This window comes from Hemicordylus capensis, chromosome 2 (genome assembly GCF_027244095.1).
Source record: "Hemicordylus capensis ecotype Gifberg chromosome 2, rHemCap1.1.pri, whole genome shotgun sequence".
Taxonomy (NCBI): Eukaryota; Metazoa; Chordata; class Lepidosauria; order Squamata; family Cordylidae; genus Hemicordylus; species Hemicordylus capensis.
Genome location: NC_069658.1, coordinates 185,489,801 through 185,504,995, shown reverse-complemented (window position 1 = coordinate 185,504,995; position 15,195 = coordinate 185,489,801). Strand labels below are relative to the sequence as shown.

Sequence of the window (15,195 nt, the reverse complement as noted above, 5' to 3'; positions counted from 1 at the left end):
ACTGTAGCTGGAAATTATGGGAGTTGTAGTCAACAATATCTGGGGATCCCTGTTACAGGGAACACTGCTCTTTAATGTGGCAAAATTATCACAGAGGACTGTAACTACACCCAGTTCTCACAAAGACTTTTCATTTGAACCCCTCCAGGCTGGCACATCTCACCCCAAGGCAATCTCTAGACAATGGTTGGCCCTGGCACAGTGGGTGCCAGCTGTCATTATGCAAGAGTGCTTTGAAACCAAACATTCACCACAGGAAGCCAATTAGCTCAAGTCACCTTGTGGGGACTTAAAGGGTAGGACTGGAAACCAGGCCTAGGACCCCCACTTAGCCCAGAAATATACACAGGCCCCAGGAGTACCTTTGAACCCTGGCGGCTTGTCAATGGCGAAGTCTCCATCCCAGATGACATCAAAGGCCAGCGGCAGCTCTCCCAGCTCCTCACCCTCGTACGAGTACTGGGGGAAGAGATGGGTCACCCATAACGAAGACGCATTGTGAGTACAAGGAACTTTTTGTGGTAATTTTGTTTTTTACATTTATATTCCACTCTTCCTCTGAGGAGCCCAGAGCAGTGTACATGGTTATGTTTTCCCTCATAACAGTCCCTGTGAGGTAGGTTAGGATCGGAAACCCTATAAAGAAACACACACTGGGAAAGAACCAAAAGGGAGATATGGAACAATTTGAGGGGCAGTGGTGTATGTTTTGAGGGAAGAGTCCAGTTCCTTTCTTCCACCTTCCCATAAGCTCCCTTTCCCTTGTACAATTCTTCTGGTGGGACTGGTAGCCACTGTGAACTTTAGGGCTGCCACGCAGGTTGGCAGGTGAAGGTGGGGGAGAAGAAGCCTTTCTTTCTTCCCTTGGTTCATAGGGTGGTGGGAATGTCAATAGAGCTGCCCCAGGCAAAATGCCCAGCACAGCCTGAAGTGTTCACTATGGCATCCTCACTGTTAACAGATGCAATCTAGGTAATGGGCCTTGTGTTGTCTATAGAGCATCCTTTTCAGAGCTACTACCGCACAGGCCAAGGGGCGGGGAAGAATGACAGTGACAAAGCAACCAAAGCCACACAGTAGCATTATAAATAGCTCATGTGCTCATGTGTTGTCATGATTGGGCCAGGAGCCAAAACATGCTGCCAATGAGGCAGCCCACTGAGAATTTCCTGCTTTCCTAGGGTCCGCCCCCTGGATATCTTAAACATGCTGTGGGCCCATGCATTCCCCTATTTCGCTCATCCCTCCTTATTTTGACCTGCTTTTCCCTGGGCTGTGGACAAGAGAGTGCTCTGCCAGCCAGGCCATCTGTTTGTGTTATGTGTGATTTACGGCTGGGAATACAGAAATATAGTTTTCTAGTTGGTGAGGGGGGCAGTGGAGAATGCTGTGATCAAAGTCAGAAAACAAAGTTACATTTTTTTCTAAGCTACAGTGGTCAGAAGCACACACACAAGGAAAAACGCCCTAGCCATTCATGATAGTCAATTTCTCTCTCAGTATCTGCCACCATTCAATTGCCTTTTGGACATAGGAAGCTTCCATCTACTGAGTCAGACCCTTGGGCACACCAAGCTCAGTGCTGTCTACTCTGACTGGCAGCGGCTCTCCAGAGCTTCAGGCAGGAATTTTTTTCTCAGCCCCACCTGGAGATGCCAGGAGAAAATCTGGTATCTAAGCAGATGCTCTACTGATGAGTAACGGCTCCATTCCCAATGGACGCTGAAACAATTTGATTTGGCACTACTCATAATATACTTCCACAATCTCCTGTGGAAATCATTCTGTTTGTTTTGTTATAAGCCTAAACTTAACTGATGGTACTTGGGACAAATCTAGCATTGCCTGTCTGGAGACAAAAAAAGAAGACAGGAGTGGTGAAAGTGGCAGCCATGGGAAAGGTCAAGCCAACACAGACACTATCCATTCTTCTCCCAAAGTGACCACCTAGTAAAACCTGTTGTAGGGTCATACATATGCAAAAAGACTCTCCTCCCCTCACCATAGGCATTACTTCGCACCTGTATCAACACTCAGTATTATCAGCCATTTTGCTTCTCTCAGCTGCCTGATTTTAATCTTTCCCTTTAACTCATCTCTATATTCTTTACCCATTGCCAGCTGGAAGGATTTTGCATTGCCTGCATAACATCTGAACCCCCTTCTCAGTCCATCCACCATTTCTCACATCATTAATGCATGCTCAAAGTAAAGAGAGTAAGTGCCTGCACAGAGCTCTAGACAGTCCTGCAACTCAACTTACTTCTATCCTGTGAGAAAGGAGACCCTTTAATTTGTATCAAGGCAACATGAAATCCAGTACCCCATACCATTAGTACTCCGGTGCTAATTAGCATATAAAGGTGTAGCAGTATTCACTGAGGGGAGGGGAGAAGAGAGAAAGAATGGGCTGAACATCCCTATTCACTAGTCTTGGTTTACAGAGTCATTGATCTGGAAGGAGCCAAGGGACAGGACCATCCAACAACCCATCCTTTGCCTGCCTCAGTCTAGACTGCTACTTGACATGAACAGGTGAACCACAGTGGGCAAATGCTTCAAGCAAGCAAGTCAAGCAATATATCCGTGGGGGGTAGGGGGAACACACAGGGTAGCACAAACTATCCATGCTATTGTGAACTTGTGTGTGGAGGGAAGAAACCTGGTTCCTAACCTGCTGCAATTAAAGATTGATTCGTGCAAACATGCAATAGCTTCACCTCCCTAAATGCCTGCCTGGAATCGGTAATGGGCTGGATGAGGGAGAACAAACTGAAATGGAATCCAAACATGACAGAGGTATTCACTGTGAAAGGTCGGAACTTAGGAAGCAGTTTAGATCTGCTTGTTCTGGACAGGGTTACACTCCCCCTGAAAGAACAGATATGTTGTCTGGGAGTACTTCTGGACCCAAACCTCTCCCCAATCTCTCAGGCTGAGGCAGCAGCCAGGACTGTTTTTATCTGCTTCAGCTGATATGTCAGCTACATCCATTTCTTGAGATAAACAACCTTAAAACAGTGGTGCATATGCTGGTAATATCCAGGCTTGACTATTGTAACGCACTCTACGTTGGGCTGTTTATATACGTAGTCTAGAAACTGCAACTGGTGCAGAATGCAGGAGCCAGGCTGGTCTCCTGGACTACCTGAAGAGACCACATTACTTCCTTTTAAAAGAAGTACATTGGCTGACAATTAGTTTCCGAGCAAAATACAAAGTGCTGATTATTACCTATAAAGCCCTGAATGGCTTGGGGACAGCATATTTAAGAGAGTGCTGCCTTCTTCATGAACCTAATAAGATCACCTGGGCAGATCTGGTTGTGGTTACCACCGGCTGATTTGGTGCTGGCCCAAAACTGGGCCTTCTCTAGGTTTGTCTCAGGGCTCTGGAACGTGCTCTCAAATGAGCACAGAACCTCTGCATCTCTGGCTGCTTTTAAGCGACTTTTGAAAACACACCTATTTTATCAGGCTTTTATTTCATAACATTCTAATTTGTTTCATATGATTTTAGATTTTAAATGTTGTGGGTTTTTAATTGTAAACTGTCCAGAGATTTTATATGGGGTGGTATATAAATAATAAATACAATAAATAAATTTTATGAGCAAGAGGGGTGTGTTTCCCCCTGCCCCACAATTCTAGCATGTCTATCTGGTCCTACAAAAGCTTTGATGTGTTCAGTCATGTCCCAGAAAAAATCTGTGGCCCTGGTTCAGACACTTGGGCCTGCAGTAATGTCCTTCGCATGGCATGATGCCACGTATAAGCCCATTATAGGAACATAGGAATATAGGAAGCTGCCATATACTGAGTCAGACCATTGGTCTATCTAGCTCAGTATTGTCTTCACAGACTGGCAGCAGCTTCTCCAAGGTTGCAGGCAGGACTCTCTCTCAGCCCTATCTTGGAGAAGCCAGGGAGGGAACTTGGAACCTTCTGCTCTTCCCAGAGTGGCTCCATCCCCTGAGGGGACTATCTTACAGTGCTCATACTTCTAGTCTCCCTTTCATATGCAACCAGGGTGGACCCTGCTTAGCTAAGGGAACAAGTCATGCTTGCCACCACAAGACCAGCTTTCCTCTCATATGTAATATTTGCCCAATACGTGTGCATCTTCCACCCCTTTCAGATAGAAGGAAAAGAGACTGCACATTATTGAGAAAATCATGTGTATGATTTGCCACTCACACAAGAAGTTATACATATGGTGCTGGACATGCATGATCCCTGGGACTAGGCCCATCCCTTTCAAGAGCTATATTACAAATGTCTGAATTTGGTCTGGTGTGAATGGGGGCCTGGTGAACTCCGGTCTGGCCAGGTGCTGAAGAATCAACAAGAGGTCACGGATACCAGTCACAGGTGGGGTATTAAAACCATTTAGAGATGAGACCTGGAACTGGACTCTTGATAAACCACCCAAACGTATCTCTTATCCTGAAATGTTCTGTCCACATGTACAAAAAACCAATAGCACTGGCTGGCTGCCAGTCCTTAGCCCATTTCCCACCAATACTCAACGCCTGGCATTAAACCAGCCCCCATTCCCTTTACTGCAAATCGCCACGGGATCAAAACCTAACCCCAAATGCAAAACACATAAGTCCTCCTCAGCTTGATCGTCATTTCTTGGGTTGAAAATGCTACATCAGCAGCTAGAGAAGAAATGTATGAGTCACTGCAAAGAAGAGAGCAAAACCTCACAAAGACAGCCTAACCTCACTACAATGAAATGTGCACAAGTGAAGTAGATTCTAGCCAAACACCAAAGTTAGCAGAAACAGAAGGTCACAAGGAGAGAATGCCAAACCTCACAGAGGCAATTTGATAGGGCAAAGAAATCAGAAGGAAAAAAAGTCTTATTTCCCTTCACATCAGAGGCATGTTCAAAAAGGTCATGGATTAAGATGCATCATTAAAATTTTGCTAGAAGTTCAAATCTCAGAGTCCACTTTGTGGTATTTGTATTCTGTCCAAAGTAGCATCTAAGTTGGAGCAGATGAGAGTGATTTTATCTGTGAAGTGCTTAGCAGATAAATCACAAAGGGCTGCTGAGGGTTCATTACAATCACTCTGGGGACTTACATGCAGCAGATTTCACACCACTCAAAAGAGCTCTGCTGGATGGCTCGACACGGATGCAATGGTAGCAGAAAAGTAGCTTTTCTGCTACCATTTGCCACCACAGAACAGATCTGGAAATGAGCTCTAGCCTCTCTGTGTTTGAGTGGATTCATTCCAAGTTTCCTTCCATTTCTGCTCTAGCTGATGTCCCTCCCAGCAGGGACTCTGATCAGTTAAAGAAGACACCTCGGAGCAATTGTCTCAATTGCCTGGGCCATCTTTGTTTTCCAGAGATCAACCAGAACTTTGACAGAATTGTCTGCCATGTCAACTGGAAACTCCTAGAAGGCTCTCAAAAATCTGTCTGAATCCGTGACCCGCCAAGGGCAGACCAATCTCACCGTTCCCCATCATTGCAGAAGACTGGAGTATCCTAAATCTAAAACTGACTAGGAAGTGATCTGTCCATGACAACAGAACAGTTGATATATCCCTCACCCACAGATCCAAACATCCAGGCTGAAAACACCAGATCAATGGGCTGAGATGACGTTGGGACAGCTCCATAGTTGTCATGACAACCACGAAGTCCTGAGCTAACAAGCAGCCACGGCACTAAAGTTCTCCCACACTATAAGCCTGAGGGTCTCCAGTACCAGGTCTGCGATCATCTCCTCCCGTTCAGGCAGGGAGGCAGCAGAATGGCAGAGGTGGCCACATAATCTTTGTTCTGTCCTGCATGCCCAACACTCAGTTATAGACACTCAAAATGAGAGCTCTGTTGGACAGAGGACCTGGAGAGTGAGATGAAATTTTTAAAGATGAGGAGTTCCCATCCTTGAGTCACTGGATGTGGTTGGGCTACACAAGGTTGGGAACCACACTATTCCAGACACTGGAATCACATTGTTCCGGATTTTGCTGCCCCCTCTTCCCTGACCAGTGAAGGGGTTGACAGTGGGCCAAGAACATGGGAAGTCACAGTGGAGTCAGGTCAGCACCACTTCGCTTGTCCAACCTGGTCTTGGTGACACAAGCCAGGTTGGATCCCTCGTTCAATATGGCAGCTGTTTTTCCATGGCCTGCTCTGGCATTTAGTATCAGCATCCTCTGACTTGATTGGCATGGTGACCTGGCTATCCATTAACCATTGGTATTCAGCAGTGCCTGGATCCAAGGTTAATGGATAGGCCCAGGGGTCTTAGGATGAAGGGTGATATAAAAATATATACATAATGGATACATAGTAAATAATGGGAAGTAACTGGATGATGGCAGAAATATGTTGTTGTACTAAGCTGCCCCTAATGTCTCCTTAAGTGGTGCAGCGAGGAAATGCTGACTAACAAGCAGAAGGTTGCCGGTTCGAATCCCCGCTGGTATGTATATCAGGCAGCAGCGATATAGGAAGATGCTGAAAGGCATCATCTCATACTGCGCAGGAGGAAGCAATGGTAACCCCCTCCTGTATTCTACCAAAGAAAACCACAGGGCTCTGTGGTCGCCAGGAGTCAAAATCGACTTGATAGCACACTTTACCTTTACCTTAATGTCTTAGCCCTACCATTATTGCACTACAGCCTGGATATTTGGACCCTGTTTGCATCCCGAAAACATTCATCACCATGGGGAGATCATCATAGGATGCAATATTTGGTAGGAACAGCAGAGGGCAGTCTCAATGAAACATCCAGCAGAAACCCAACAAATGCCCAACTCGGTTTTGAAAATGATGCAAAACCTGCAGGCCTAGCCCAAGCCAGAGGCCAGGAAGTCGGTTCTATAAAGCTAGAGACCAGAGACCGTGGGAAGCTGGATGCGTGTGCTGCTTGTTACTCTTAGTAGTGCCAATTTTAATATGTTTATACTTTAGGCTTCTCTGTTAGAAAACAGGAAGCTGGATCAAATCAAGATCCAGTTCCAGGGCTCTGTTTCCGACAACAGCCTGGCAGCTCACAAGCAGAGCACCAAGGCCCTCCTCCCTCTTTTGCGTCTTCCAAGCACCTTATACTCGAAGCATGGTGGCTCTGAGTACAGTAGTACTATTTAACTATCACAAATAATGGCCATGCATTTAAAAAGATTCTATGACATTAAAAAAAGGCTACAAGAGCGAAGAGTCGTCGTCATCATTATCATCATCATCATCCTATCTTGTGGTAAGGAACTCAGTGAGTTAATTACTGTACTGTGTTTACTTCCTTTTGTCCATCCTGAACCTACTGCCAATCTGTTTCACTGGATAAGCCTGAATTCACTTCTCGCTTCACACTGTTCATAGTTAGCTTAATTAACCTATTTTAAAAACTTCTTTAGTCTTGTCCCCCCCAAACCCCCACAAGCTTAGCTTATTCTTGTAGGAAGGGCGCTCCAACCCTTTATCATTTCAGTTGTTCTCTTTGCACCTTTTCTAGTTCTACGATGTTCTTTTTGAGACAGGGCAATTAGAACTGTACACAGCATGGTTAGTGTGGCCACTCCATGGATTTATAGCAGGGCTGCACAACTTTGGCCCTCCTGCTGATGTTGGACTCCAACCCCATCATACCTATTTGCCACTGCGGCTGGGGATGATGGGAGTTGGAGGGCTGAAGCTGTGTAGCCCTGATTGATAGAATATAATCAGAACAGTTGCCGATTTAAATTTCAATCCCTTTCATTCTGAATTGGCCCGTTATGCCACCCGTTCACCCAATTTGGAAAGACCTTTCGGAGTTACGCAGAGTCTGCATGACATTTCACCATCCTGAGTAATTTGGTGCCATCTGAAACTTTGCTGCACCCTTGAACAAACATGGGCTTGGGGGAATCCTACTTATGGTGCCAGTGCACGCGATTCCCAAAGAAAAATGTGTGGTATGGTGGTTAGAGTGTTGGACTAGGACCAGGGAGACCTGAGTTCAAATCCCCTTTCAACACACTGGGTGACTGGGCCAGACACGGATCTCACAGCCTAACCTACCTCACAGGGTTGTTGTGAGGATAAACATAACCATGTACACAGCTCTGGGCTCCTTGAAGGAAGAGCGGGATATACATGAAATGGAATGAACGAAATGAAGTGAAAAAGTATCAGCTGTTTAGAGGAGGGATTCTCAACACTGGGTCCCCAGATATTATTGGACTTCAGCTCCCATAATCCCCAGCCACAATGGCCTTTGGTTGGGGATTATGGGAGTTGAAGTCCAATAACATCTGGGGACCCAACGTTGAGAATCTCTGGTTTAGAGGATGCTTCTTTTACTTCTGGTGGTGTGCTATAACAATGAGGCAAGAATCAAAACTTGCACACTTTCCATGTGCAAAATGCTTGAAGATTTCTCATTCATTCACCCTTTCAGGAACACTGCAAATTAGATCACTATTCCCATTCTACAGATGGGGAACTCAGATCATAGCCAATCTGTGGCTATCCATGTAAACAGCTCAAGCCTGAATTCAATACTCCAGCCACTGGCACGTCATGGGTTGGAATGGGCTTTCAAGTTCGGGCCCTTGTTGTTAATTCATAAACACCACACCAGAACATGGATGTGCCACAAAACATAGTACAAATGTAGAGGACGATGTCCTGTTGGAGGGAAAGCGCAGGGAAGAAAATCTGGTTGCAGCTGCAGGAGTCTGAAAAGGGGTTTGCTTTTTTAAAGGAATACATTTCTAGACCTCATGTCTGCAGAATGCTAGGGGCATGGGAGAGGGGGGGGGTTTGAACTGCAGATATAAGGTGTGGTGCTCACCGAGGTATTCTGGCACTGTACACTGCTTGAGTTGAAGCGTACGGCTGGGACACGCTGCTGGCGGCCCTGGATGCCCAGAACGCACTCATAGTTCTTCTGGCCTGACTGAGGCTGAGGAAGGTTCTTGGCACGCAGAGTAATGGGCTGAAATACTCCTGCTGGTATCAAGATCTCCCCGCCCGGGAGCAGTTCTGGGCAACCCTACAGGAAAGGAAGAGACACAAGGCATTTTCACACAGGGCACAAAAAAGTACCTTCCACCTTCTCCTGTGCTATTTGTGTCCACGTGGGAACACTGTGAATGCAGGATAGGAAGCAGAAGAGAGCTAGTTCTAAATTCAAAGTAAATTTTAGCTACAGTAGATGTATTTGAATTAGCAGGTGCCGGGTCAGATTAGAGCCCGATTCTGTCCATGCTTACTCAGAAGTAAGCTTCATTGATTAACAAGGCTTCCAAGTATTCTTAGGACTGCAACTTTAGTTCACATGTGAAAACGCTCATAGTCAGCTACAGGGATACAACAATCTTCTCCCTTCTCCCCAGGAGGACCCAAGAGTCCAGGCCAAGGTTCTTCCTCCCTGATGCACATAGCCACATAACCTTCCTCATCCCAAAGACCTCATCCTGAACAGGGGATAAAACCCAGGAGCCCTGGCTCCCAGCTCCTCCTCTTGCCTGGAGCGGCCACATGAGAGAGATGGAGATGAAAGAGCCTGCTGGGCGCTCTGAGTTACCATGGAAACCAGAGCCTGGTTAATTGCTCCTTGGTACCAAAGGAAAGGTGGGGGGAGGCACACTGGGCTGGCTGCTCTGTTTATATGGCTAGTAAATAGGCGGGGTGGCAGCAGCGATGGGAAGCAATAGAGGAAATGTGGTCCCGACCTGGAAAACAATCAGGTCTTGGGTGCAACTTCCTATCCAGATCTGAGACAATGGGGTCAAGACAAAAGGCAGAGCCTGTTGGGAAGAGGGGCCTGGAAGTACCAGGCTGACCTTCAGCTCTCACACTTCTTAGTTCTGATGTGCAGCAAACACACACACATGCACACAAACACAAATCTTTCAGTCTTGAGCACACACATTTTGCCAGTCTCTCTCAAGCTTAGGAGTTACAGCAAATGCTTCACTTCCCAGAGCCTCTGAGATTGCTGTCCAGACCACTCCCACCTCCAGCCACCACATCCGACCGCAACCCAAACGCTGGCCCCTCAAAGGGAGCTGCTATCAATTACCTACCCACAAAGAGCCCCCGGCGTCTCTAGGTCTATTGATCCCGCCGCTCAGGCCAGACGATTGATCACGAGCGACTGGTCCCACTACCAGCAAAGACCCTTGCTTCCCTCATATTGATCCAGTCCCCCTGCCTCAGCAGAGGCACTTTAGTGCTATTATCGGCTGCCAATGCAGCCAATCTACCACCTGCTGACTCTTCTCTGATTGCTCGGGATTCCCTGGACTGGGGACCCACCCTTATATGGAGATCCCTTACACAAGGGCTGTTAGAGCACCACCAGTCGAGATCTAGCTTCCATATACCTCAGCTTTGGGTTTACTTTTTAAAAAGAAGTTTCTGGACCTCATGATCATCAAAATATGTTGGATATGATCAGGTGTTGGGAGAGGGTTATTACCAGCAGTCAGGGAAAGGGACTGCTGCTATACCAGGGCTTCATAACTTCAGCTATCCTGCTGATATTGGTCTACAACTCCCATAATCCTTGACTACTGGCTACTGTGGCAGGGGATGATGGGAGGTGTAGTCCAAACACAACTGGAGGACCAAAGTTGTACAGTCCTGTTGCGCTATACCCTGAAGATCTCCTGGTCCGTCTTCATATCTCCTATTCCTTAGCTACTCGCGCTCTTTGCCATTTCAGCCCAAGAACCGGTCAACAATATATTCTGAATTCTGCACCATCTCAAAATACAGGAATTTTAAAAACATGCACCATTTAAATATTACAATTATAGGTATATGTCAATTTTCAACAACCACAACAAAATCACAAAGTCATTTTACATAGCAAAAGAAAGGAGAAGACAGTTTCCTCTCCCAAAAGGGTCTCATAATCTAAGAAGAAAAACTAGCAAGAGCCAGTGGGAGGGATGCCGAATGGGAATAAAATAAGGATGGTTGCTGTCCCTGTCCTAAATATGACACCCACCATTTTAAAAGATGCCTCTATGCCCAGTTAGCAGGGATACAGTTTAAGGGCAACGATCTGCATCAATCCAAAAGCAGAACTGGAATTTCCTTGCTGCACCTTAGTGCCCTCAACCATGCTGGTGGAGGGGGGATCAGGGAGGAGGCAGAAGACTGCAGCTATTTCTGCTGGAATGCAGAAACACAGTGTCCTCACTCCCTCAAGGAAAGCAGGCAACTTCTGGGGTCACCCTACGGGTCTGGGGACAGCTCCAGATGATGATCCACTTCAGGCAGAAAAATATGACCAAGAGGCACCCCCTCCCATTTCTCCTTTCGTCCTTATTAACATCACATCCCCAATTGTCTCCTTCTTTACCTATCTCCTCCTTCCTAAAAGAAAATCAAGGAAGGGTTTGATCACACCCTGTGGAGTGTCATTTCACCTTCCTTCCTCTGGCAGGGGGTGCACCCCCGGAACTGGCCCTCAACCAGCAGCCCATTTGGCCCTACTCTGCGGTAGGCTCATCCCTGTTGGGAGACCACCTCACCCCCTCCTGCCCCTCCCCAAGCACTTCAGCGGGAGCACTTCCTGTCTGACTGATTATGCCTCAGGGAGCTAAGGGGTTTGGAATATGGGTATCCCGGAAGCCCCAAAATCTCAAGGGGCCTGAAGAGACTCCTGTTCCCTGCAGGGGGAGCAGAGGCTCTCCCCACGGCAAAGACTCTTCTCACCTCAGTAGCGTTGACTCGCCCTTCCAGGAAGAAGCACTTGGCCACATTGTGGGTGCAAGCATGTCTGTATTTACACCAGTGGCAGGGGTAGTGGCTGCTGACACAGGACAGGCACCTGTAGGGGTGAGGGAAATAAAACTAAGTTTTGGGGGAGGTAATATTTAAGACGCATGTCAAAACATTCCACTAACATTTGGTTTCCTTTAATTGTACCTCTGTTATCAGAGAGAACACCAAATTTTAGTTGAATGCTCAGCTTACACATATATATTACAATTTCCCCCTCTCAACTTGTCAGTCATCTTCTTATAAATATATATATGAGGAAAAAACTCCATTCATTTGCATATACCCCCCTACATACCACAGAGTCGTCCACTTATTCCCGCCCCCCAAAATGCCAGCCCCTCCCTGGACCTTTATTCCCTGCCCTCATTGTTCGGCCTGAGGATATGGAACTCATGGAAAGAGGTGGGGGTGGGGGAGAAGAGGCTGATTGAATCAGCTTCCAGAGTCCTGCCAGAGCCATCTGCTGGCTGTGGAGACAAGCCCTGAGGGAATGTCGACTGAAGCCGTCTCTACAAACTGACTTGATGGAGCAAGCCTGCCTGGATGCCCCAGAACGGAGAAAGGAAGGCACTTCTTCAAAATTAATCAGAGATTGCACACGGTTCCCTATTTTAAACACAAAATGGCAGGGAGGAACTGTGCCAAGACCCAAGACAGGAAAAACGCAAGACCATGGAGTGAGTACTGCTGTACCACAGTGTCACCCCAGTGCTTCATTTCTAAACGAGAGGCAATGAGGCTCAAGCCCGCTCAAGCCTGTCACATCTGCTCCCAACCTAAAAAGCTCCTTTCCCTCATCTTTGGCGTGAGAGCGAGCAAGCATGCCGTCTACGGGTACTAAAGGGCTTATAAGTTCGTGTCTTTCCCTTTAAGTAGTAAAGGAAAAGCTTTCTACACATGCTTTATATTCTTTAGGATTAGTTCAGATCTCCCGATTTAGAACTCAGCAGGCTCTGGTGCTAAAGCCTAGAATCCTTCCTCTCCTACACACAATGTTTCATTTTCTTGGGGTAAGGATGTGACTTGTTTTACCCACACATTTTTAATTCAGTCTATCAATCTATCAATCTATCTATCTATCTACCGTGTTTCCCCGAAAATAAGACAGTGTCTTATATTAATTTTAGCCCCCAAAAATGCACTAGGGCAATTAGCGGTACATCAGAAATTACTGCTAGGTCTTACTTTCGGGGTAGGGAAACAGGGTCTATCTATCATTTGTATCTTCATTCCACCCTCCTTCTAAGGAGCTCAGGGCAGCACATGGTTCTCCTCCTCACCATTTTATCCACACAACAACCCTGTAAGATATGGAGGAGACTGCTCAAGGTCACCCCATCAGCTTCATGGCTAAGTGGGGAATTGAACCTGCATCTCCCCAGTCTTAGTACAACGCACCTAGAGACCTAACTGCAAAAGAAAGAGAGAGTGATGCCAGCAACCCAGCCCCCGAAACACACCATATGGATTCCTTGTGGAACCATATTCTTTTCCATACACGTTAGCTACATTAATCACGGTAATACAATATCCAAATGAATTATGAGCAAAGCGTAGAGATCAAGAATAAAGAGCATTATTACCGGGGAGTGGGGCTCAAAGCTTGGGCAAGGTCTGAAGAGGGGCATTTCCCCAACGTCAACACTCACGTGCGCAAAAAGCTGCAGTCATAAAAGACAAAATTTGTGCTGGCAAATTCCATGCCGGTCTCTTTGGAGAGGAGTTGGAGTCTAACAGTGCGGACATCACCTGAGATGGTGATTAGGAAAAAAGACAGTCAGTAACAATAGAAAGCATGTATTTGCAAAGTCACACTCTGGATTAATCCAAAGCAAGAATAACTACCAGCCTCTAGTTCAGAATTGTTATGCAGATTAAAGTCCTCTGTCCACACACAAGCACAGACTGTGTGTGAGCATGTGCCCCATTTCTTTGTAACTTTTGCTTGCAAGCATGAAAGGAAACCCAGAGCTATTCCAATCTCTATCATGTGACTTTGAGAATGGATAACACGAACAGGAAGGCAGCAGCCAAAGATGAAAAGGGTCCCTCCTTCCGAATGCCATCTGGGCAAAAGCCCTTACTCCATCATCATCATCATCATCATCATAGGCATTGGTTTTACACTTCTGTGTTCAAAGTGCTTCACATGCTTTACTTTACTATAATCCTCACAACCGCCCTGCAAGGAAGACCAGTTTCACCATTCATATAACAGATGGAGATACAAGTCTGAGAGGGAGTGCCTTGAGATATGAACCAGGCACTTCCTCCCAACTCCTGGCTCAATCGCTTAGAACCACCACACTACAGCAGCTCTTTGTAAATCTGCTTTCCACTCCCCGCCTCCCTCCAAGCACTCACCAGTCTCCCCAGGAGGCTCATCCCTCAGTGTAGGAGAAAGACAGCGGATCCCTCCATCTAGCTGGAGTTGCCCCTCACTCTCTCCAAGGCTCTCAAAGGAACAGGTCACACCTGCGGTCAGGTCTGGGACATTGTGGGCAGTCAGCTGCAGCTGGAAACATACCCCAAGGGAGGGGAATCACTGGATTGACAGAATTCTCAAATATACCGGTCTAAGGAAGGGAAGAGGACCTTAATCAGGGCTATCTATGCTTAACAGATACATCTGCATCAAAATTCTGTCCTTAAGTAACCCAAAATCTGCAGCGTGTACAAATTATGGAATTGAAACAAAATGTCCATGGTTTGCATAATTTATTTAGCAAAAACAAGAAGAAGGGTGACAGGACAAACTCATACCAGGGAAATTCTATGGTTCAATAGGTGTTACAAAGACACTCTATGGTTTAACAGGTGCTGTATGCATGTGTACAGTGTATATACATTATGCATAAATACTGTACACACACATGAACGAGCAATAATTAACTCACACAAACACAGTTGCACTATTAAACCAATTAAGGTAATTTATTGAGATAGTTTACAAAAATTCCATATACTAGCCACAAAACTAGTAGCAATTATCTCAATCTAGTAGTATCTCAAACTACAGGTGAAACTCGGAAAATTAGAATATCGTGCAAAAGTCCATTAATTTCAGTAACGCAAATTAAAAGGTGAAACTGATATATGAGACAGACGCATTACATGCAAAGCGAGATAAGTCAAGCCTTAAGTTGTTATAATTGTGATGATCATGGCGTAGAGCTCATGAAAACCCCAAATCCACAATCTCAGAAAATTAGAATATTACATGGAACCAAGAAGACAAGGATTGAAGAATAGAACAATATCGGACCTCTGAAAAGTATACAGTGTACTGTGCTTGATTGGCCAGCAAACTCGCCTGACCTGACCCCATAGAGAATCTATGGGGCATTGCCAAGAGAAGGATGAGAGACATGAGACCAAACAATGCAGAATTGCTGAAGGCCGCTAATGAAGCATCCTGGTCTTCCATAATACCTCATC

The 15,195-nt window shown here is 46.1% G+C and overlaps 1 protein-coding gene across 3 annotated transcripts in view; it reads right to left on the bottom strand.

Moving 5' to 3' along the window:
• The window catches only part of PLXNA3 (plexin A3), a 100,705-nt gene that overhangs the window by 56,003 nt on the left and 29,507 nt on the right, over positions 1-15,195 (bottom strand). For all 3 annotated transcript variants that reach the window (XM_053300322.1, XM_053300323.1, XM_053300324.1), the window contains 5 exons: positions 14,122-14,272; positions 13,407-13,506; positions 11,689-11,803; positions 8,810-9,010; positions 363-459 (listed from right to left, as the gene is read on the bottom strand). In XM_053300322.1, the coding sequence (XP_053156297.1) occupies positions 363-459; positions 8,810-9,010; positions 11,689-11,803; positions 13,407-13,506; positions 14,122-14,272 (664 nt within the window). The remainder of the gene's footprint in view (positions 1-362; positions 460-8,809; positions 9,011-11,688; positions 11,804-13,406; positions 13,507-14,121; positions 14,273-15,195) is intronic.